Source organism: Lolium rigidum, chromosome 4 (assembly GCF_022539505.1).
Source record: "Lolium rigidum isolate FL_2022 chromosome 4, APGP_CSIRO_Lrig_0.1, whole genome shotgun sequence".
Classification (NCBI taxonomy): Eukaryota; Viridiplantae; Streptophyta; class Magnoliopsida; order Poales; family Poaceae; genus Lolium; species Lolium rigidum.
Window position 1 is genome coordinate 201,249,654 of NC_061511.1, and position 23,934 is coordinate 201,273,587.

The following is a 23,934-nucleotide window of genomic DNA, read 5'->3' on the forward strand; positions in this document are numbered from 1 at the left end:
ATGCAAATACAAATAGTTTGATGGCGCAAGTGTGGCGTCAAATACGGGTACCTACATAGATAAATTGATCACACAACAATAGAGCGATGTGAATGTGAATATGCGATCTAGAAGTGATAATCCATTCATTTATTCATCAATAAAAGGATTCCATGTATGGCACACATGTATATAAATACTATTTGATAATAAAATATTAATTGACAGAAGTTTGGCTCCTATACGTGAATTGCTTAATAGAAGTACCTGAATTTTTTTGAACACATTAAGTTAAGCTTAATATGTAGGTAGGGAGAGAGAGAGAGTGATATTTGTGCATTCATGTCTTAAGAAGGCCATCTAATCTTAAGAGCAATACATGGAAGGCCATCTATTCTTGTTCTCGAACGTCGGGCTCTGCCGATAGCGGAAACTCCTCAACCAAGCCCTGTCCGTGGCTCTCGCTGGCTCCAAGATCCTGTCCTATGCGCGCACGAAGCGAGCGAGTGCGGGGTCGTAGGTGCCCCTTGCGATCATGGGGCTCCTGCCCTCAGGAATTGCATCTCTGTTCACTGCACCAGGTACATCCTCAAGCCACAAAATTTTGCCCTCGTATTTATGAGGACCACCGTGCTAGTAGGTATAACAGAATTTTTTTTTAGCTTGAAGTCTTGAACAACATAAGCGCAATTGCCAATATGTTGTACCAGTCAGCTTGCTAAATAGATCTTTCTCCATTAATAGACAAAAAATAATGACAACAATGATCGAAAATTCAATTCGGCTCCTGGATGCATATGCTCCCTCCACCCAAAAAAAAAATTGTAGTTGTCAAAAAAATTTGTAGTTGTCAAAAGAAATTTGCATGTATCGACAATCTTTGTGCGTTCGTACATTTCATGAAAAAACAATTTTTTTTGGTTCATGTAAACAAGACAAAACATGTTTCACAAAAATCCTTATTTTTAGCATCAAATTTATTTTTTTACACAGTCCAAATGATAAGTCTGTTTTTCATGGAAAGAGTTTATACACGCGTAGTATGTGAAGAAGTAAACCTTATTTTTTGTTTGAATTTTTTACAATTATACCAAAGATGCATTTCAAAACAAAAGGATCATACACATCCAAGAGTCAAAACATCACTCTCCAACAATGAGATGCTTTGAAGGCAAAATGCTAGTTTTGAATACAAAGAACTCCGTAGCAAGAGGTAAAATAACTTGTATGTTCACCCAATTAGCACACCACCAAAAAATAAAGTATAACCACAGTTTAAAAGGAAATGTAACTGGAGCGCGTCGCACTGAGACATAGAAAAAACCCTATCTATAATAATACACCCTCAAGCAGGATCAGACAACCCATCCAATTCATGTTTTGTGAAGATTTTATATCCGTGCAAACTAACAAACCATGGTGGATTCAGACAACCCATCTTTGAGATAGCTTAGCTAAGGCAAATCAAGAAACGGGTAGTCTGTGTAGCCAACAATGGGATCAGAGGTGTAAAACGTACTCCTGTCATACTTGTTCAGCGCCGCGTTCTTCCTGAACCTCTCCGGCAGGTCGGGGTTCGCCAAGAAGAGCCGCCCGTACGCGACCAGGTCGGCATAGTCATCGGCGATAGCCTTGTCCCCTTCTTCCCTGTCATACCCTCCATTCACCATGAACGTGCCCTTGAAGGTCTTCCTGAAGGGCAACAGGCGGTGCGGGATCATCAGGCTGCCGTCGTTCTCGTTGACGCACATCCGCGGCTCGATCACATGGCAGTAGAGGACCCCAAGCCCATTCATGAAGCGTATGACGTGCAGGGCAAGCGTCTCCGGGTCGGAGTCGACGCAGTCCACGTAGTCGGCGAACGGGGAGAGCCGGACGCCGAGGCGGCCCGCGCCGACCTCGTCGGTCACGGCTGCAATCACCTCGGTGGCGAAGCGGCAGCGATTCTCCAGGCTGCCCCCGTACGCATCAGTACGGTCGTTGACGCCATCCTTCATGAACTGGTCGATCAGGTACCCGTTGGCCGCGTGGATCTCCACTCCGTCAAATCCTGTAATGTCAAAAGTTTAGCACATGTTTGCATGATCGGATCAATGCAGATGCGGCGCAATGAGTGTTTGAGATGATGCGGCTATTTTTCTTGCTTCGGTCAAAAGATGATATTCAAAACCCCTTCAACATTCTAGCATGTTTCCGAGAAGTACGTACATTTGACCTTGATGACGTGCTTATTGGCTTGCTGGCTATCCTGGCATCATTTTGCCATGAAATATCTGGGTCTTTCACTATCGACAAGGCAACTCAAAATAGTGGACTTCCAACCGCTCGAGGTTAGGATGTGCAGGAAGAACTTGTCGCATGGGATGGCTAAAATGCCAATATGGCCATCCGAGAGACTCTTGGCAAAACCGTTCTCACCTCGCACGCTATCTTCCACCTAATGCCGCTCAACATCCCCATGTGAAATGTGAATGATATCAAAATGGATATTAAATTGATAATCCCTCATCTCCGTGATTTTTTCTATCTTCGCGCGGAGCTAAGAAATGTGCACCTTCACGACGAGGTGGAAGACTCATTTTTTTGAAACCTCACGGCTAGTAGAGATCACACAAGAGTTTCGGCCTATACGGCACGATTTTTTGAATCCACTGAACGGTTTGAAAGATTTGGGCACCTCCTAAAGTAAAGTTCTTTGCTCGGTTTACTATTTAAAATAGGATTTGAACGGTAAATCATCTTGAGAGACGACGGAGACATTTGTCTCCCTTGCAAGCAAACTCAAAAGCCGACAGTGCATCTTTTCTCCCAGTGTCGCTACTCGAAGAAATTTTGGGGGAATGATAATTTTTTTTGGCTCGGAGTTGTACCAATCAACACCTCCGAGTGGATGATGCCATGATGGACCTTTCCATTCACCTTTGGTGGAAACCCAAACCGTAAGGTCGTCCCGCACCATGCTCATTTCCTGGACAATCCTGGAAGAATGTTCCGCGACAAATCTGCCACTACAACGACCGATCTTAGCACAAGTGAGGCGAAGTTTTGGCTGACTGCTGGTGCGAAGTTTTTGGTTGTAACATTAGGAGATAATCCTTCTGTGAACCTCTTTTTAGCTCTTGTTAAAACTCACTCTTTGATGCAAATATTTTACGGACACGGAGGACTTTGTTACCAGCTCTGATGGCATTTCTGGCGGCGATCCGGAAGTCGTTGACGATGTGGGGTATCTCCTCCGTTTCCAGTCTCCGAGGGGCGGCGAACTCCAGGACCGTGCCGTCATGGCCGACATGAGGGGTGACTTGCCTGTCCGTGCTTGAGACCGGGGCCTGCCCATTAGGCTGGAACTCTGTAACATGATTGTGAAGGAACGATTAAATCAAAGACTGAAACACTTGCACCAATTCGCGAGATGATAATACTATATGCTAGTACTATATAAACAAACAAAAAACACCTGTGGGGGAGACGCGGCCCGTGTGCCATATCTGGCAGAAGAAGACGGCGCCCTTGGCGTGCACGGCGTCGACCACCGGCTTCCACGCCTCCACCTGCTCGTCGCTCCACAGGCCGGGCACGTTCGGGTAGCCCCGCGCGGTCTCCGACACGGCGTTGGCCTCCGCGATGAGGAGCACGCCCGGCGCCGCCCTCTGCTCGTAGTAGATGACGTTGTGCGGCTGCGCAAGGTTCCCGTACGACCGGCACCTGGTCAGCGGCGCTAGAGCAACCCTGCCATTTCGCAATATCATGCACCAAAGATCAACATCGTTCTCGGAAAAACCATAAGCAAATTCGTAAGTATGGAAATATTGAAAGGGGAGGTAGAAACGATACACTGCAGTTCACTGACCTGTGCGCCAGGCTGAATTCGCCCATCTTGTACGGCGTCAGGAGAGGGGTCGTCTTCGTCTCCATACCTCCCTCGGCCATTTTTCCAGCAGCACGGCCATCTGAAGTCATCGCCGGCTACTGCTTCTTTCTTCCGGATCTGGACTGTGGAGTTTTTGTGCTTGACGTCTTGACGATGAGGAAAAGAGGAGACGGAATCGAGGGTGCGCTGTCGAATGGCCATTCGTGGAGTTTGTATCAAAACGACGGTACAACGCACAAGTTGGCTTCTGTGGCGGGGCAACATGCATCCAAAGCGTCGCTCGAGTATGACAGCTGCTTGAAGCCATCTGAGATATCTCGTACCGGCCGATGGCGACACCGTTGCTGTTTTGCTTCATGTACTAGCCCGACGTGTAGGTGCAGCAGCCACAGGCCCGCAGCCCTAAGGATGGACTAGGAATGTATCAGCTCTGTTAACAAAACAGAGCACTATCAGCGAATTATATGGTCAAGTATCAGTTTAAGTGAACCATTGACTAGAACAGTACTGTTTACTTACTCTGTATGTCTTTCCGAAAAGGTATCTTTAATTCTTTATGTAGTAGGTATTTCTGGTATTTCTTTTTGGTGCTTTCGAGAGTACAAGGCATGCTTTATTTGTAGCAGGGATTCTCTTATGTCTAACTGTTGATGTTGTATCGTATAGGCTACTTGCTAGATTTGGGTTACTTGTTGGAGTCGAACTCTGATTCGTAAAAGCACCTACGATAGCTAAACTAGACTGGACGAAAGCTAGGTTAGAGAAGAAAAAAAAATGAAATCTTTGGGGAAGGTCCAGCGTCTGTGGCATCATAGGTTTGATGTGTTTGTACACTGAGACGGACTTGTCATCGATGATACTTTAATATTATCTACGTTACCAAGTATCGTCTTCCATCTACTTTTTGCAATGATGTAATCATGTATTATGCTAAAAAGTGGGATCAATGCAAGGTTAAAGATTGGCTTCATGGTGCGGATGATCCAAAGAAAGGCAAGACGATGGTTGTTGTGGTGGGTGGCGGGCTTCTATCGGAGCAGAGGCCAGAGCGAGCAAGGTTCCTTACGGTACGCGTTATTGATGACAGGGGAACACCATCAACAAAGGATAGCAATGATTGTGGGTGTGACGACGAAAATGGCCATGTCATAGAGGTGGATTGGATCGGAAAGCATCGTTGGTTGATTTGCTTGGCGCGCAAGTTGGGGTAGATCGTACCAGCTGATGCGGCGCAACAGGTTTGAGCGGTCGTACCGGCCAGTTAAACCGGAGAGTACGGCTTAATGTGAAGAGACTAGGTGCATTTTGATAAGGACCCACCGAGTTCTCCCGTTGGCATGATTTTGGTCCCTGAAGCAGTACAACAAGCGTATGTGTGTGGCTCTAGGTTTCAGAGTATCTTCTGAAGATAAGGGAAGTCATGTGGATCGGATTGAGATAGATCTAATCTATCTCAAGGTCAATAAAAGCAGAGCTGCGAGGCGGGGGGGGGGGGGGGGGGGACGGTACAACGAAAAGAGCTCACGAGTTACCTGACCTTAAATCTCGAGCATGGAATCTTTGGGAGCGAGGAAACACACGTGGGGAGGCTTTGCTGAACCAAAGAAGAAGCTTGCATTGGCGTGATCGCTCTGATCAGCGGCTGTTCGTGTGAGAGCAACGGGAGATATCTTCCACATGTTTGCGGTGACGAAGCTCAATGGTACGAGCAACTTTCCACTATAGCAATCGAGAGGCAAAGATTTGCTGGGGAGGCGTAGACTCTTGAGAACACTCAAAGCCTATGCATTGAAGTTTGTCAATATGGGCGGTGTAGATTGGGCTGAGATGCAAATCAAAGTTGTTGGAACCATACGGCTCAACTTAACAGATTAAGTCCTGTACTATGTGATGGACTTGGAGTCACCTACCGAGATCGGGAAGACATTGGAAGCGTATTTTCTAGACAAGATCGCTTCCAATAAATTGTATTCGTAGAGGGAGCTTTATGGTCTGAAGATGCAAAAGGGGGTGTACCTTGCTGAACACACTAATTATTGCCTTCAACTGTGTCGTCTTAGACTTAGCACGTACTGAGTTCAACTTGGAGGACGAGGACAGGGATTTTCTCGTGCCTAATTCGTTGCCTAAGTCCTACAAAGGCTTGATTGTTACCCCGAAGTATGTCAAGGAAAGCATCGCTTCAAGCGAGGTACAAACTGCGTTGTTATCTTATGATCAAAGGGAGGATAACTTCTAAAAAAGATGCTTCTACTTGTGCTTGTCGTGGTCAGGAGCTGATGCGTAGGAGCAATCATGGTAAGAAATCTAGAAGAAGAAGGAAATGCCAGCGTGTTTTCATTGTAAGGAGTGGGGTTATATCAGGAGTAGGTTTGGGTAGGTGACCAAGCCGGGAGCAGCATGGGTATTAGCCATCTTGGTGGTGCCACTGACGGGAGAGGCGGCGTCCCAAACATGCACACTCCATCCCCTTGAACCATCGAAGCCCAAGTATGTTGAGTTGGTTGGTCCTTGGTCTTTTTCATGTCTTTCAAGTTCTTCCATTGCTGCACTCTTCGAGGCATGAGTGATGCCAACCTCCATGCCTTCATGTGCTACCTAGCAGGCTGATAGCTATTGGTATATTGGTCAGGTCACAAATTAGGAACTATGCATTGTAATTATAACCTTCACCGCTTTCCTGTTGAGATAGCTTTCTAGGCTTTGCACTAGAGTTGGTGTTTGATGAAGTTCCATGGTGTTGATGTACAAATATTGGTCCTGGTTGATCGTTGACAATTTCTATCCTGAGGTAATTTATCTATCGTGAAACTTTTGTGGATGTTAATCCTTGCTTGTCATAACTAAGCGATGCTTTCTGACATTGACATCTTCTTTTTGACTGTATTGATGTCAATCAAATAGGACATACAAGGACCAAAAACGATCATAAGAATCATGTGACTTTCAACACACGTACATATAAATCTATACTATTGTATTGAAGTTGGTTGTTGTACTCAACGTATATGATGGTCATCATTGGAAGCATCATGCCCTTCCAATCTTATCTCACTATCTCCACTTCATCCGACCTAATTTAACAATAAATCAACACTCACGAGGAAATCATGATATCATCAATCACACTATCAATTAATTAGGAATGATATGTTTCCTTGCCCTGAAAAAAAATCTCACAACCATCTCAATCCCTCATAGTAAATAGTATATCCATCAATTACGGTACAAATTAGATCGCACGTTGCCCCTCCTTCCATATGGGTACATCACCCTCTACCCCCTTTTAGAAATACTATTTATTTACCACCATTAATACAAAAATATTACTTACCGAAATCCCCCTCTTTGAGGCTGAATATGCTATCATATGTATATAAATCTTAGTTGCCAAAACCATTCAAACCCTACAGGCTATAACAAATCAAATCTTCTTTTTCTAGAAACACAGTACAAACGTAGATACTCACATACACGCGCATACACTCACCCATGTGAATGCACAAATGCACACCTTACCCCTATGAGCACCTCCGAAAGACTGAGCCGACGGATTGAATCTTGAAATTGACGAAGTCACCACAGGCGCCTCACTATCGACGGGATTGTCGCCTCCCACTGAATGAATATTCCGCCTTTATGAGACACACAAATGTCAACCCTAGGGTTTAAACTCTGGTGGGCTGGGGGTACAACCACCCTCGTAACCACCCAAACTCAGGTTGGTTCTCTAACAAATCAAATCTGAACTGCCAAAACTATGCCATGCATGTATCCATCTCCTCCTACGTTGTATTTATTTTTTGTTCGTACCTCCTCTGTCGTTGGACACAGATACATCACGTGGCACATAGAAATGGAAGTGACCTTCCTTACTACCTCCTCCCTCCTCTCTTTTGGTACATGCTCCTCTCTGTCCTCTCGTGTATGCCATCTGCTTGTCACACCCTTGGGATCACGTTCCTTGCCAAGTTTTCACCTCGGTTGTCACACGATCGAGGAGGATGAATGGGTTCAACCTGGGCACGATGGAGGCATTCCCTCGGGTGGGTAGGTGCACCATCATGGAGCCGCCCCTTTCATGTACGGGGTTTCAAAACTTCACTCAAGCTGGGTAGCACTGTGATACGTCCCAAACGTATCTATTTCTTATGTTCCATGCTACTTTTATGATGATACTCACATGTTTTATACACATTATATGTCATATTTATGCATTTTCCGGCACTAACCTATTGACGAGATGCCGAAGAGCCGATTCTTTGTTTTCTGTCGTTTTTGGTTTCAGAAATCCTAGTAAGGAAATATTCTCGGAATTGGACGAAATCAACGCCCAGGGGCCTATTTTTACACGAAGCATCCAGAAGACCGGAGGGGAGACGAAGTGGGGTCACGGGGCGCCGCCACACTAGGGCGGCGCGGCCTAGAGGGGGCCCGCGAGGCCCTAGCGTGTGGGGCCCCCGTGACTCTCCCGACTCCGCCCTTCCGCCTACATAAAGCCTCCGTCGCGAAACCCCCAGTACCGAGAGCCACGATACGGAAAACCTTCCAGAGACGCCGCCGCCGCCAATCCCATCTCGGGGGATTCAGGAGATCGCCTCCGGCACCCTGCCGGAGAGGGGAATCATCTCCCGGAGGTCTCTTCATCGCCATGATCGCCTCCGGATCGATGTGTGAGTAGTTCACCCCTGGACTATGGGTCCATAGAAGTAGCTAGATGGATGTCTTCTCCCCATTGGGCTATCATGTCAGATCTTGTGAGCTGCCTATCATGATCAAGATCATCTATTTGTAATCCTTCATGTTGTGTTTGTTGGGATCCGATGAATATTGAATACTATGTCAAGTTGATTATCAATCTATCATATATGTTATTTATGTTCTTGCATGCTCTCCGTTGCTAGTAGAGGCTCTGGCCAAGTTGATACTTGTGACTCCAAGAGGGAGTATTTATGCTCGATAGTGGGTTCATGCCTCCATTAAACTGCGGACGAGTGATGGAAAGTTCTAAGGTTGTGGATGTCTTGTTGCCACTAGGGATAAAACATCGATGCTTTGTCTAAGGATATTTGTGTTGATTACATTATGCACCATACTTAATGCAATTTTCTGTTGTTTGCAACTTAATACTGGAAGGGGTTCGGATGATAACCTGAAGGTGGACTTTTTAGGCATAGATGCATGCTGGATAGCGGTCTATGTACTTTGTCGTAATGCCCTGATTAAATCTCATAGTACTCATCATGATATATGTATGTGCATTGTTATGCCTTCTTTATTTGTCAATTGCCCAACTGTAATTTGTTCACCCAACATCTGCTATCTTATGGGAGAGACACCGCTAGTGAACTGTGGACCCCGGTCCTATTCTTTACATCTGAAATACAAAACTGCTGCAATTGTTCTTCACTGTTCTTCGCAAACAACCATCATCATCCACACTATACAGCTAATCCTTTGTTTACAGCAAGCCGGTGAGATTGACAACCTCGCTGTTACGTTGGGGCAAAGTTCTGTGATTGTGTTGTGCAGGTTCCACGTTGGCGCCGGAATCCCTGGTGTTGCGCCGCACTAAACTCCTCCGCCATCAACCTTCAACGTGCTTCTTGGCTCCTACTGGTTCGATAACCTTGGTTTCTTGCGAGGGAAAACTTGCCTGTTGTGCGCATCATACCTTCCTCTTGGGGTTCCCAACGGACGTGTTAATTACGCGCAATCAAGCTCTTTTACCGGCGCCGTTGCCGGGGAGATCAAGACACGCTGCAAGGGGAGTCTCCACTTCCAATCTCTTTACTTTGTTTTTGTCTTGCTTTACTTTATTTACTGCTTTGTTTGCTCTCTATATCAAAAACACACAAAAAATTAGTTGCTAGTTTTACTTTATTTACTGTCTTGTTCTCTATATCAAAAACACAAAAAAAAAATAGTTACTTGCATTTACTTTATTTATCTTTAGTTTATTTCATCATGTTTCCTCCTAAGTTCACTCTGAAAGACATACCGGTAGGACGAGAGTCTATAATTGGGAGAGATAATATAGAAATTTTTTTCACTCATGTTAGTACCACTGAAGATTTTGAAGATAGACACTTGGTAGAACTTGCTCCTACTTATGAAATTGATGTTGCTTCTTTGGTACACATGTTGGAAACTAAATTTGTTAATCTTAATCCTATAATCCAACACATGTTTCTCACACTCGGTGATATGGAGGAAGGGGAAAAGAAAGATTTTGTCTTACAAACCCTTCTAAAAGAATTTGGTGGAGTAGCAAGAGAGGCTAGAAAGGTCTTTATAAAATATAAGATGCTTGGCTCCTATACCAATTTTGTTAGTATCCTTGAAAAGATGGACATGGAGAGAGTAAGGTACACTAATAATATTAATGATGGTGGGGAGATTAATACAACAATACCTTGTAAGCTCCTGGGAATGAATGACGCTCTAGAAAATAACTATGGTTGGCTTGTCCCTGAAAATTTGTTTGACGAGGATAGAAAACCTAAGAATAATGAAAAGGAGCCTCTGAAACTCACATAGATAAGATAAAATGCATAGTTGAGAAAACTCCCAACACCTATGTTGATGCTTCATCTCTTGATAATACTTGATACACACTTTCGCGCCTAGCTAAAGGCGTTAAAGAAAAGCGCTTATGGGAGACAACCCATTATTTTACTTCTGCACTTTCTTTTATATTTGAGTCTTGGAAGTTGTTTACTACTGTAGCAACCTCTCCTTATCTTTATTTTATTGCATTGTTGTGCCAAGTAAAGTCTTTGATAGTAAAGCCAATACTAGATTTGGATTGTTGCGCAGAAACAGATTTCTTGCTGTCACGAATTTCGACCTGCCTCTCTGTAGGTAGCTCAGAAAAATCTGCCAATTTACGTGCGTGATCCTCAGATATGTACGCAACTTTCATTCAATTTGGGCATTTTCATCTAAGCAAGTCTGGTGCCACTTTAAAATTCGTCTTTACAAACTGTTCTGTTTTGACAGATTCTGCCTTTTATTTCGCATTGCCTGTTTTGCTATGTTAGATGGATTTCTTTGTTCCATTAACTTTCAGTAGCTTTGAAGCAATGTCCAGAAGTGTTAAGAATGATTATGTCACCTCTGAATATATGAATTATGCACTGACCCTCTAATGAGTTTGTTTCGAGTTTGGTGTGGAGGAAGTTTTCAAGGGTCAAGAGAGGAGGATGATACAATATGATCAAGAAGAGTGAAAAGTCAAAGCTTGGGGATGCCCCCGTGGTTCATCCCTGCATATTTTAAGAAGACTCAAGCGTCTAAGCTTGGGGATGCCCAAGGCATCCCTTCTTCATCGACAACTTATCAGGTTCCTCTAGTGAAACTATATTTTTATTCCGTCACATCTTATGTGCTTTACTTGGAGCGTCTGTTTGTTTTTATTTTTGTTTTGTTTGAATAATTCGGATCCTACCATTCTTTGTTTGGGAGAGAGACACGCTCCGCTGTTTCGTATGAACACATATGTTCTTAGCTTCATCTTTAATGTTCATTGCGAAAGTTGAACTATTTCATTCATTGTTATATGGTTGGAATCGGAAAATGCCGCATGTGGTAAATGGTTTAATGTCTTGAATAATGTGATACTTGGCAATTGTTGTGCTGATATAGATCTTGTTTAAGCTCTTGCATCATATACCTTGTACTCATTAATGAATAACTACATAGAGCTTGTTAAAATTTGGTTTGCATGATTGATCTCTAGAGTCTAGATATTTTCTGGTTGAGGTGTTTGAACAACAAGGAGACAATGTAAAGTCTTATAATAGTTACAATATGTTCATATGCGAGCTTTGCTGCACCTTTTATATACTTGAGTTTGCTTCAAACAACCTTGCTAGCCTAGCCTTGTATTGAGAGGATTTCTTCTCGTGCATCCAAATCCTTGAGCCAATAACCATGTCATTTGTGTCCACCATACCTACCTACTACATGGTATTTCTCCGCCATTCCAAAGTAAATTACTTGAGTGCTACCTTTAAAATTTCTATTCTTTACCTTTGCAATATATAGCTCATGGGATAAAATAGCTTAAAAACTATCGTAGTGAAGAATATGTACTTATGTGTCTTATTTCTTAGTAAGTTGCTTGTTGAGCGGTCACCATGTTTTCTGGGGACGCCATCAACTCCTTTACCTTTGTTGAATATCATGTGAGTTGCTATGCATGTTCGTCTTGTCTGAAGTAAGGGCGGTTTTCACAATCAAATGGTTTGAGTATGCATACTGTTAGAGAAGAACATTGGGCCGCTAACTATAGCCATGATTCATGGTGGAAGTTTCAGTGTGGACAGCTAATCCTCAATCTCTTATGAGAATATTAATTGTTGTTGAATGCTTATGCATTAAAGAGGAGTCCATTATCTGTTGTCTATGTTGTCCCGGTATGGATGTCTAAGTTGAGAATAATCAAAAGCGAGAAATCCAATGCGAGCTTTTCTCCTTAGACCTTTGTACAGGCGGCATAGAGGTACCCCTTTGTGACACTTGGTTGAAACATATGCTATGCAATGATAATCCGTGTTAACCCAAGCTAATTAGGACAAGGTGCGAGCACTATTAGTATACTATGCATGAGGCTTGCAACTTATAAGATGTTTTATACATAACACATATGCTTTATTACTACCGTTGACAAAATTGTTTCTTGTTTTCAAAATGAAAAGCTCTAGCACAAATATAGTAATCAATGCTTCCCTCTGCGAAGGGCCTATCTTTTACTTTATTGTTGAGTCAGTTTACCTATTCTTTCTATCTTAGAAGCAAACACTTGTATCAACTGTGTGCATTGATTCTTACATGTTTACTTATTGCACTTGTTATATTACTTTGTGTTGACAATTATCCATGAGATATACATGTTGAAGTTGAAAGCAATTGCTGAAACTTAATCTTCCTTTATGTTGCTTCAATACTTTTACTTTGAATTTATTGCTTTATGAGTAACTCTTATGCAAGTCTTATTGATGCTTGTCTTGAAATTATTATTCATGAAAAATCTTTGCTATATGATTCATTAGTTTACTCATTATCTTCATCATTGCTTCGAATCGCTGCATTCATCTCATATGCTTTACAATAGTATGATCAAGATTATGATAGCATGTCACTTCAGAAATTATCTTTGTTATCGTTTACCTACTCGAGGGCGAGTAGGAACTAAGCTTGGGGATGCTTGATACGTCCCAAACATATCTATAATTTCTTATGTTCCATGCTACTTTTATGATGATACTCACATGTTTTATACACATTATATGTCATATTTATGCATTTTCCAGGCACTAACCTATTGACGAGATGCCGAAGAGCCGATTGTTGTTTTCTCGCTGTTTTTGGTTTCAGAAATCCTAGTAAGGAAATATTCTCGGAATTGGACGAAATCAACGCCCGGGGGCCTATTTTTACACGAAGCTTCCAGAAGACCGGAGGGGAGACGAAGTGGGGCCATGGGGCGCCGCCACACTAGGGCGGCGCGGCCTAGAGGGGGCCCGCGCGGCCCTAGCGTGTGGGGCCCCCGTGACTCTCCCGACTCCGCCCTTCCGCCTACTTAAAGCCTCCGTCGCGAAACCCCCAGTACCGAGAGCCACGATACGGAAAACCTTCCAGAGACGCCGCAGCCGCCAATCCCATCTCGGGGGATTCAGGAGATCGCCTCCGGCACCCTGCCGGAGAGGGTAATCATCTCCCGGAGGTCTCTTCATCGCCATGATCGCCTCCGGATCGATGTGTGAGTAGTTCACCCCTGGACTATGGGTCCATAGCAGTAGCTAGATGGATGTCTTCTCCCCATTGTGCTATCATGTCAGATCTTGTGAGCTGCCTATCATGATCAAGATCATCTATTTGTAATCCTTCATGTTGTGTTTGTTGGGATCCGATGAATATTGAATACTATGTCAAGTTGATTATCAATCTATCATATATGTTATTTATGTTCTTGCATGCTCTCCGTTGCTAGTAGAGGCTCTGGCCAAGTTGATACTTGTGACTCCAAGAGGGAGTATTTATGCTCGATAGTGGGTTCATGCCTCCATTAAATGCGGGACGGTGATGGAGAAGTTCTAAGGTTGTGGATGTCTTTGTTGCCACTAGGGATAAAACATCGATGCTTTGTCTAAGGATATTTGTGTTGATTACATTACGCACCATACTTAATGCAATTGTCCGTTGTTTGCAACTTAATGCTGGAAGGGGTTCGGATGATAACCTCGAAGGTGGACTTTTTAGGCATAGATGCATGCTTTGGATAGCGGTCTATGTACTTTGTCGTAATGCCCTGATTAAATCTCATAGTACTCATCATGATATATGTATGTGCATTGTTATGGCTTGTTTATTTGTCAATTGCCCAACTGTAATTTGTTCACCCAACATCTGCTATCTTATGGGAGAGATACCGCTAGTGAACTGTGGACCCCGGTCCTATTCTTTACATATGAAATACAAAACTGCTGCAATTGTTCTTTACTGTTCTTCGCAAACAACCATCATCATCCACACTATACATCTAATCCTTTGTTTACAGCAAGACGGTGAGATTGACAACCTCGCTGTTACGTTGGGGCAAAGTTCTGTGATTGTGTTGTGCAGGTTCCACGTTGGCGCCAGAATCCCTGGTGTTGCGCCGCACTACACTCCTCCGCCATCAACCTTCAACGTGCTTCTTGGCTCCTACTGGTTCGATAATCCTGGTTTCTTACTGAGGGAAAACTTGCTGCTGTGCGCATCATACCTTCCTCTTGGGGTTCCCAACGGACGTGTTAATTACGCGCAATCACACTGCTCCATGCACATTTCTTCCACTTTGCCAGTGCAAACCTCTAAAAGCTAGCAGTGACTGAAAGTGCATGGAGCCCCCATGTGTGGTTTTGGTAATTAATGAGAATCTCTATGGACTAATTTTTGGATTGAGTTATATTTATTGGAGTTGTTTATAGGCAATACTTGAACCATATGTTGGCTCCAAGTTTTCAATAAGAAGAAACTGATGAAGAATATTAAGTGTCAAGTATGTCTTGAAGATGAAGATGAAGTGAGCTCTCAAGTTTAACTTCAAGATATCAACATGATGAAGAATGAAGAAATGAAGTGCAAGTTCAAGATAAGCAATCTCGAAGAGATCATTTTCTTGAATCTTTCCATCCATATGGTGATCATGGATATGTGAAGATGTGCCGAAGAAGAAGCTCTCCCAAGGTGTATTATGGGGGAGCAATTCACAGGACTTTGTCAAGCAAGCACAATCAAGAAGAGCGTTCCATCTTGTTGCGGCCAAGATCGTCATCATCGAGCTCAAGAGGAACGCGCAAGGTTAAGGTTTTCTCTTTATAAGGTTTCTTTCTTACCGGTCTCATGGTGTAGTTGGAGACCGGTTTATAGTTTCGTTACCGCACTATCAAGAGGGCTCTCAAGTGAGTAACTTGATCGTATCGTTCGGAGAGAGCTCAAACCTTTGCATCCTTGCATCATCTTTCTTGGTTGTTATTTGGATCTTATCCATGTGGTGATTTAGAGCTTGCGGTTATTTCCATAGAAGGCTCTAGTTCATCGAAAACGGATTCCGCATGAATCACTTGTTGCATTTTCGATATTGGAGTTTTTTCTCGGTTCTTCATGTCGAGAGGTTTCACTATAAAATCCATATAAAAATCTACCACACTTGTTCTTAAGTTTTTCACTCTTTGTGGGGTATCTCTTGTCACCCTCTTTACAACAAAACTGGTTTCACCTAAATCCGAGTTTTCTAACTCAAGTTGTTGCATTTTCCATATTGGAGGTTTATCGGTTTGTATTTTATAGAAGGGTAAAACCTTTATTCATTTATTTCTATACTCCAGTGCCGTACTATGATATTTCTGTGCATATTTTTGTAGAGCTTATTGTTGTGATTTCAAGGTCATCGAATTCGGAGCCCGGATGCAAAATTTCTTTAGGTTTTCGTATCAGGTGTTTGGGTAAAATCATGGGAGCTGGAACTGCCGCCGGGAGCACCCCGGCAGTGCCGGTGGCACCAGGCCGGCACTGCCTGCCAGTCGCAATTTTTGTCCCAATGGGCAGAAATCTGAGACCCATTTTTAAGGCTTTCTTCCTCCTCTCTCCCCCACTTCTTCTTCCTCATTTTCCTCTACACCATTGTTGACCTTGAGAGCTTTACCTATCCCTCTATTCCTCCCATGGTTCTTGAATCTTTTTGAGGAAAAAAGTAAGAGGAGATCTTGATCTACATTTCTACCAATCAAATCTCCCTCTTTGTGAGTGGAATCCTCTAGATCTTGATCTTGGAGTTCTTTGTGCATTTCCTTTGTTCTTTCTCGCTTCTTCCCCCACAAGTTTTTGTAGCTTTGGTGGAATTTGGGAGTGATGAATTTGCCATTGCATTTGGTGCATCGGTTTGAGCTTCCAAGGCAATTCGTGGAAGTGAAAGTGAGGAGCTTGTTACTCTTAGATTCTTGGAACCCTAGACGGATTTTAGGCCTTTGTGGTGATTAGTTGGGAGCCTCCAAATAAGTTGTTGATGTGTGCCCCAACCTTTGTGTAAGGTCCAGTTTTCCGCCTCGAAGGAAATCCCTTAGTGGAACCGTGACCTAGGCGTTTGTGGCGAGGGTCACCGGAGAATAAGGTAAGGCCTTTGTGGCGCTCGGTGTGTGGTGTGTCTACCGCACACTAGTAGGAAAAGCCTCATCAGTGGCGCACGAAAATTTGATTCTGTGGCGCATGGGTGGTGCGCCACAGAAACGTCGCCACAAAAATAAGCTTTCTGTGGCGCACCTGGCCGTGCGCCACAGAAATAAGGTTTCTGTGGCGCACTTGGTCCGGTGCGCCACAGAAATAAGTAGTTCTGTGGCGCATGTGATGTAGCTGCGCCACAGAAATAGGTGCGCCACAGAATTATTTTTTGGTGCGCCACAGAACTATCTACAGGTATACTCGATTTTGTGCTCCCTGGAGTATTATACAGGTTTTATACTGGTTTTATACACCGTATACAGGTTATATACTGATATAATATAGACAAATATAATATGGACATATATAATCATCACAGCATCATCACATTACTTAGAGCCCGATCGAGTTATGCATATAGCTCCATACAACTCATAATCCATGCATGCAAATTAAGAAAGTTCTCATCATCTCTAGATACAAACGAAGTGACACCGGCCGCCGCCTACAATAGGATGAAATAGAGTACCGCTGCGACGATGGTGAGCAAGAGCGAGAGCACAAGGAAGGTCTTCATCTTGCTCTTGTTCGCTTGGTGCGCCCTCCACTTGGCAACCGCCTCGTGTCTAGTCGGGTACCCTTTGTAGCGAGTTGCCGCTGAACTTGTGCACTGTTTCTTGCACTCCTCCCACTCCTCGTACACTCCTGGAACCCGCCCCTCGAACACGACGTAGTACGTCATCTCTATGGACACAAGGCATATTAGTATATAACGCAATGGAAAGAGTTAGAGGGTTCACATGCATACATATTCACAAGAATTAAAGCAAGGAAATAATAATAAACCTAAAAGAAATATAGCGTCGGTATCACATAAGTAATATGGTTCAACGATAATGACTACAATAGTAATTGAAGTCCAACAACGATGACCACCGTTTCGAGCAAATTAAGCAAGTTTAGTTTACAACACGGTACAAATTGTCTATCGATTCAAAGTAATGCTAGGCACACCGGCCTCGGTCAACGAGACGTCTTCTTGAGCGGCTCCGGGAACGGCTTGTACAAGTCCTTCGTCGTCCACGTCCTTCCATCACCCTGCCTATGTAGGCGTTCTTCGATATCCCTCTTAGTCAACGCTCTGGCTGCGTGTAAGAGCCCCGATCCGTTGGATATATCTTGTAAGATAATTTCCGAGAGCTTTACTTGGATGCGATGGAAGTCTTCTCTAAGATCATCATCACTGATTTCCCCGACATTTTAATGGGGTCTCGCTTACTAGGTGGCGGAGACATCATCTCTACATCCTCGACAAACCCTTTAAGGTGATGGAGGACATAGAAGGCCTCCTTAATGCTGCCGACTGGCTGCTTGATACAAGGGAAGTTGATCACGTGCTTGAACCCGATCTTTTTAGTGTCCGGCCCGATATATTGCCCATTATTGTCGAAGGTGCCTCCACTTTTGGAGTAGCCAAGGATAGCCTCATCGAGAACACCCCTTATTCTCGTGTAGTCTTTCTTCGTCGTCGTACTCGACGAGTCGAAATACTTGGGCTAGTGACCACTTTGGATCTAGGATGATGAGTGTGCGGTATTTGTCCCTGCTCAACACATGCAATTGAAATGGAATGTTGGAAATGATCGGCAATGGAAGAAATATATAAGAAAGCATAAGTTACGACGGCCGTGAGCGGATGTGTACTTACTCGGGAAAGACAGGCGGAAGAATGGTGTTGCTCTCTTTGTGCATGAGCATGAAGTTACGGAGGTACCGCACCGCCTTGGTCCGTGTCCTTGAGCCGTCCTGGAGCTGGCTATCGCGCATGTAGTAGGGATCCGCTACCGTGATGTGGCGGGGTCTCTCTCTCGTTGATCTTCATCCGAAGATTGATCGCGTATAGGCGGACCTAGTTATAGTCGAGCCGTTTCGAGTGAAATAGATTGAAGACGTCCTCGAACGCTATGAAGAAGATATCCGCGGGGTCTTCATTGACGAAGTTCTGGTCGGACGGCACCTTGACCGAGAACACCGGGTAATTTGGATCCTTTTCTTTAAGAAGGACGCTCTCTTGATAATGAATAGAGTGCTGCAAAGGGAGCATTTGTCCACTTGCGAGGTGTTCCATGTCCGGAGGCAGTATAGGTTTACCAGCTTCATGACACCGGGGCAAGCCATCCGGTGTAGGTGGTACCATGTCGTCGGCCCGGATCCTCTTAGGAGCAGGCTGGCTCGAAGATGCGCCCTTCTTGGCTCCTCTCTTCCTTCCCTTCTTCACCTGACCTACTGGGGGTGCTTGTGGTGCCGATGGTGGTGCTTCGGGTGCTGGTGGTGCTTCCGAGGTTGCTCGGGGTTGATTTGGGTGGCTCCCCGATGATCGTCTTACGCAGCGTGTTAGGGCTGAAAACGGTAGCGAGGCTTGACTTGAGCTGGATTGCCGGCCTCCGGAGGAGTGTCTTGAGAAAGACCCGTGAAGACCAGGCGCCGCTTCGTGACCGTAGGGGGACGACTAAGTTGATCGCCGTGTGTGCGGAAGGCTTGTTCATCCATAGGAGGCATGTACATATCTTGGCTGCGGGCACCGGTGTTGATGTAGGCATCGATGTCATCATCATCATCTACATCGTTGCCATCAAGTGGCGCCATGTCCTGGACCTTAGGTGGTGGCGGTTGCGATGCCGCCGCTTGGCGTACCGTGCGTCTAGTAGACGGTCGTTGCGGTAGCGCTCCCAACAACTGTTTGTGGCGTCTGGTGGTGACGGCGATCGTCGGTTCCTTCCGGGTGGCGGCGGCGACCGCCGGTTCCTTCAGGGTAGTGGGGGCGGCGACCGTCGTTTCCTTAAGGGTATCATCGGCGCTGGCGATCTTGGGCCGGATGATAGGGGAGGTGGCGCCGGTGCTTTTCTTACCACTCGGAAGACCCCCCCCCAGACGAATCCGGTTCTTCGGCCATGTCATAAGCCATGAGGTGCAATCCCCAAGGGGCAAAACGTCGCCTTCGTCTGTGCCCGGAGGTTGAAAGGGGGGATGGCGTAGCGGTACTCCGGCACTACCATTACCAACTTGACCTTCACCACGTCTTCCGCCAATGTAGCGCCGTGCATTACGCGGGAAGCCATGACATAGCCGCTAGCAACTTCCACCAACTTGCCGCCGGGCTCCACCGTTTGCAGAAGTATGCATTGTTCATCCTGAGTCAGGGCGCCATGTTGGGCATCGTGAGATGGCGAGTCACGAAAGGCATATATAGTTAAAGAAGATGACGCGAAGGAGTAACTAATGAGTTTACCTCCTTGATGGCGTCGATCTCGGCTACTGTCGATACAAGGGCGGCGGTTGGGGGCGTCGATGCGACCAGTTGGAGCTGCGGCGGCGGTTGGAGCTGCGGCGGCGTCTGGTGGAGCCCCGATGCCGGCGTCGGGTGGAGCGGCACCGTCGGCGACACGTGGAAGCTTGAGTTGCTGCCGTTGATGCTGGGCACATGTATCGGCCCCACTTGACCTCCCCCATTCCAAGCAGCTAACCCCTCTATCAACCCAGGGGGGATGATCTGCCGGATCTTCTCGTCCAATAACTTGTACATCATCTCCGTGTTCTCCACAGGCTTTTCGGCCACCAGCTTCTCTAGTGACTCCACCTTCTTCTTCGGCTCCCGAACCTCGGATTTATCCTTAGCCGATGACCTCCTCTCCAGCTTTCTCGTCTTGGCATCCGATCCGTAGTACTCGGATAGCTTCATACTTGTGCCAAAGCCGGACACACGGCCACCCGACGTCGGTGGCTTGTCTAGCTCCCTCTCCTTGTATTTGTTCATCGCCCTGTTGAAAGGCGTGTCCCACGGTTCCGTCGACCCCTGGGACGACGGGCCAGCCTTCGTCAACTCTTCATCCTTCAGACAAAGGAACTTACCTATTTGGCTTCATTGCCTAATAAGATGAGCGAAATAATATAGAACTATCCTTACCAGGTACTTCTCGAAATCCCTCACGTCTTCGTGATCCGTAATAAATTCCCCCGTCTCCCAGTCTAAGTAGTAGCGGGACCGGACAAAGTTCCTAGCCTTGTTCATCCTGGATTTTGTGCCGGGGGTTTTCTTTCCCCAAACGTACCATCTCGGCATCCTCCTTGTCCCAAGTGGGCTGTTTTCCTCGGTAACCGCCGCTTCCGCAATGGTGGGTCCCTAAGTTCAAATCCCGCATTTTCTTCCCCCGAGGCGGTCCATTTTTTAACAGCGTCACTCTCTAAGTAAGACTTGAATGCATTAAAGTCTTCTAAGGAGAGCGACGGGTCTTTGCTACTTATCCTCTCCCAGCTTTCACCGGCCTCGATCTTTCTCTTCAGCTGGTTCTTCCAGAGTCTCAAGGCGGTGCTCATCTTCGTGAGAGCTAAAGAGTCCACCTTCTTATTGAACGGCTCCGGGAACGTGTATCGTTGGTGAAGCTTCTGGAGGAGGGATTGGGCGATAGCCTCGTTCTCCTTGCTTCTGAGGTCCTGAGTTAGGATCGGCACGGTTTCACGGATGATGCACCCTAGTTGCATGCCGTACCCTTTGGCAACCCACGAAGGCTCCATCGGTAGGCCACTTTCGGAGACTACCGTGACAGCATCGGTGACGTTGGCGAGCACTTGCGGCCTCCGATCCCTCCTTGGCCTCCTCGCCGTCCTCTTCTTCTTACCCTCCTGAGGGTTGCCACCGCTATCACCTTCCGTGCGGTTGGCCGCATTCTCTTCACCGGTCGTCTCTTCACCGGTCTGGGCGGCGTCGTCCCAGGTATCGTCATCGTCGCCGGTGTCGGCGGCGGCCCCCGGCCCTCTCCCTCGGAGGCAGTGTCCCGGCCCTCTCCCTCGGAGGCGGCGTCCCGGCCCTCTTCCTCATCGTTGGGCGACTCGGTGGCGGCCTTCCGGGGCTGCTCGTAGCCCTCCCAGAAGTCCTTGTTGGCCTCTCTCGCTTCTTCATTCTGGCTCCTGGGCTTAGAAGTGTTGCCCGACATGTTTATTTGCACTTCATTAAAAAGAGGCAACAAGTTAGTACAAAAGTCAACCAGAAAATTCGGCATGACTTTTGCTAATTTTTCTACGTAGGAGTGCCCATTTCTCAACCGAAACGGAAGTTAATCAACGCTTCGGGAGAAATGGGCAACTCAATGAAATCCCTGCAAAAATATCCACCATATATCGACCATACAAACTTGCCCATCTACAATACATCAAACAAAAGCCAACATAAACCTGGAGCATCTATTTCAGCATATTTTTTAACCTAGCTGGAGCGAGTACAACAACAATGACTTTCTTAACCTGGAGCATCTACCACCCGGAGCACTACCACCGGAGCACTACAAATCCGGAGCACTACCACCCGGAGCACTACAAATCGGAGCACTACACAACCTGGAGCACTACAAAAACCAGAGTACATTAAAGCTAGCACTTCACAAAGATATATGGGCAGTACCATTGGTACCAGCATATAGCGAACACTGCACAAAAGCATATACAAGATAATGAGCATGAGCATGAGCATGATCATTTCATAAATGAATTCAAATAGTAGCATTTCATGTACTAGTAGCATTATAGAGCATAAACAAGAATACAAGCTTATAGAGCAAGCCAACCAGTAGCTACTGCCAACATGTGACTTCAAATGAAAATGCTATTATTCCAGATATAATCAAATAGCAGAAGCTTGAGCATCATATGGAAATGCTAGTGACTTCAATTGAAAATGCTATTACTCATAAATATACATTACAAAAGGCAGTAGCTAGTGACTTAAAATTTTTATAAATTCAAAGAGAATTATACCAATAGCTAATCAAATTTTAGTAGATAATTACTTAAATTTAAAAAGGCGAGTATAGAGCAAGCCAACCAGTAGCTACCGCCAACATTTGAGCATGAGCATCATTTAACCTTACATTACATACATTATTTCCTACCATCTGCATAGAAGCATTACATAAACCCTTTTATTCATCATTGCATGGAAGCATTACATCAACCCTTACATTACATAATTATTCAGACAACCTAGGACACACTAAAACTAGATGGCTGAAACTACAACTAACTACAACAAACTAGGATAGCAAATCTTTGATTTTTTTCATGCCCTTCCTCAGCCAGCACAAGATAACTCCAGCTTTAACCTTTTCTTCAAGATTTGGTTCTACATAGTAGGGTAACACCTCTGTGGGTCCTCCTTCCCTCAACTGATGCTTATACTTTTTCAGTTTGATCTTGCCCTTAGGTCTGGATTTTGGAACTGGGAGAACTTGTGTAGTGTATGTGAACACACCTAGCTGGTTCAAGCCATCTGCTGCTTCTTCTTCCCTGAACCTGGCAGCAGAAGCTTCCCTCTCTTGCACACTTCTCCTACGATACACTAGCAACTCCTTGTCTGCCCTACCCATAGAAAAAGTCTTGGAAAGAGTGGCATCCCTAGAGCCATAGGCACCAAGGGAGCCAGTGCTCCTCCTCTTTGCACTCCGGGACAGAGTTGTCCATGTTTGGTGTGGTTTTCGGGTTCACTACACTAGGCATTTATATAGGATGGAGGGCATGCACAAAGGGTATGAGAACACAAGCTGAACAGGTTGTGTTACATAGGACAATGCCATCGGTTTCTTTTTTGAATTGTGATGTCAATCCACAAGAGGGAGAATATTCTCCAAAATGGGTCGGAGACAAGCCATTGGGAATATTCCCCAAAATGGGTCAGGAGAGCCTGTCCATTTTTGGTTCAGGAATATTCTTCAAAATCTGTCATATTTGGTCAGGATCAGAGACAATGTAGTGATGGTTCTTGCTAGGCAGAGGCATTTTTGGTAGGTCTGTCATATTGATAGGAAGAGGAATATTCTTGCTAGGCAGAGCCATTTTTGGTTCAGGAATATATACTATATATATACTAAAACCATCTATTTAATCAGTGGCAGAGGTGAACTAAAACCATTTATGCATTCTCATCTTGCAACCAGGGAGCATGAGCATGATCATTTCATAAATGATTTCAACCAGGGAGCATGATCATGATCATTTCATTTTAATTTTAATTTAAACAATCTTCATTCTTTTTCAGAGAGAACTTCAAGAACTTTATTAGCTCTGCTACAAGCAATGAATTAAAAAACAGCAAGCAATGAATTAAAAAAAATAGCAAGCTTGACATCATTTATTTTGCATTATTCTTCACAACATTTATTTTGCTACAACATTATTCTTGATAGCATTTATTTAGATATATGGTTGATTACTCCAAGTTAGGAAGCAATAAAGCTTAAGTGTTCTTCTTTTACAACATTCATCTAGTCACTTTGTTTTTCTTTTACAGTACATCTAGGCATTTTAAAGCTTATGCTTGTTGGAGAAATGGA

General features: G+C 45.0%; 1 protein-coding gene across 1 annotated transcript; it reads right to left on the reverse strand.

Annotated features, from left to right (window-relative positions):
* Nucleotides 1-1,135: 1,135 nt before the first annotated feature.
* On the reverse strand, nucleotides 1,136-4,039 carry LOC124706856 (putative 12-oxophytodienoate reductase 11). The gene is made up of 4 exons (XM_047238522.1): nucleotides 3,830-4,039; nucleotides 3,437-3,708; nucleotides 3,155-3,328; nucleotides 1,136-2,029 (listed from the first exon to the last, which is right to left on the reverse strand). Exons 1-4 carry the CDS (start codon nucleotides 3,937-3,939, stop codon nucleotides 1,434-1,436), a joined length of 1,152 nt encoding a protein of 383 aa, XP_047094478.1. The 5' UTR covers nucleotides 3,940-4,039; the 3' UTR covers nucleotides 1,136-1,433.
* Nucleotides 4,040-23,934: the final 19,895 nt, after the last annotated feature.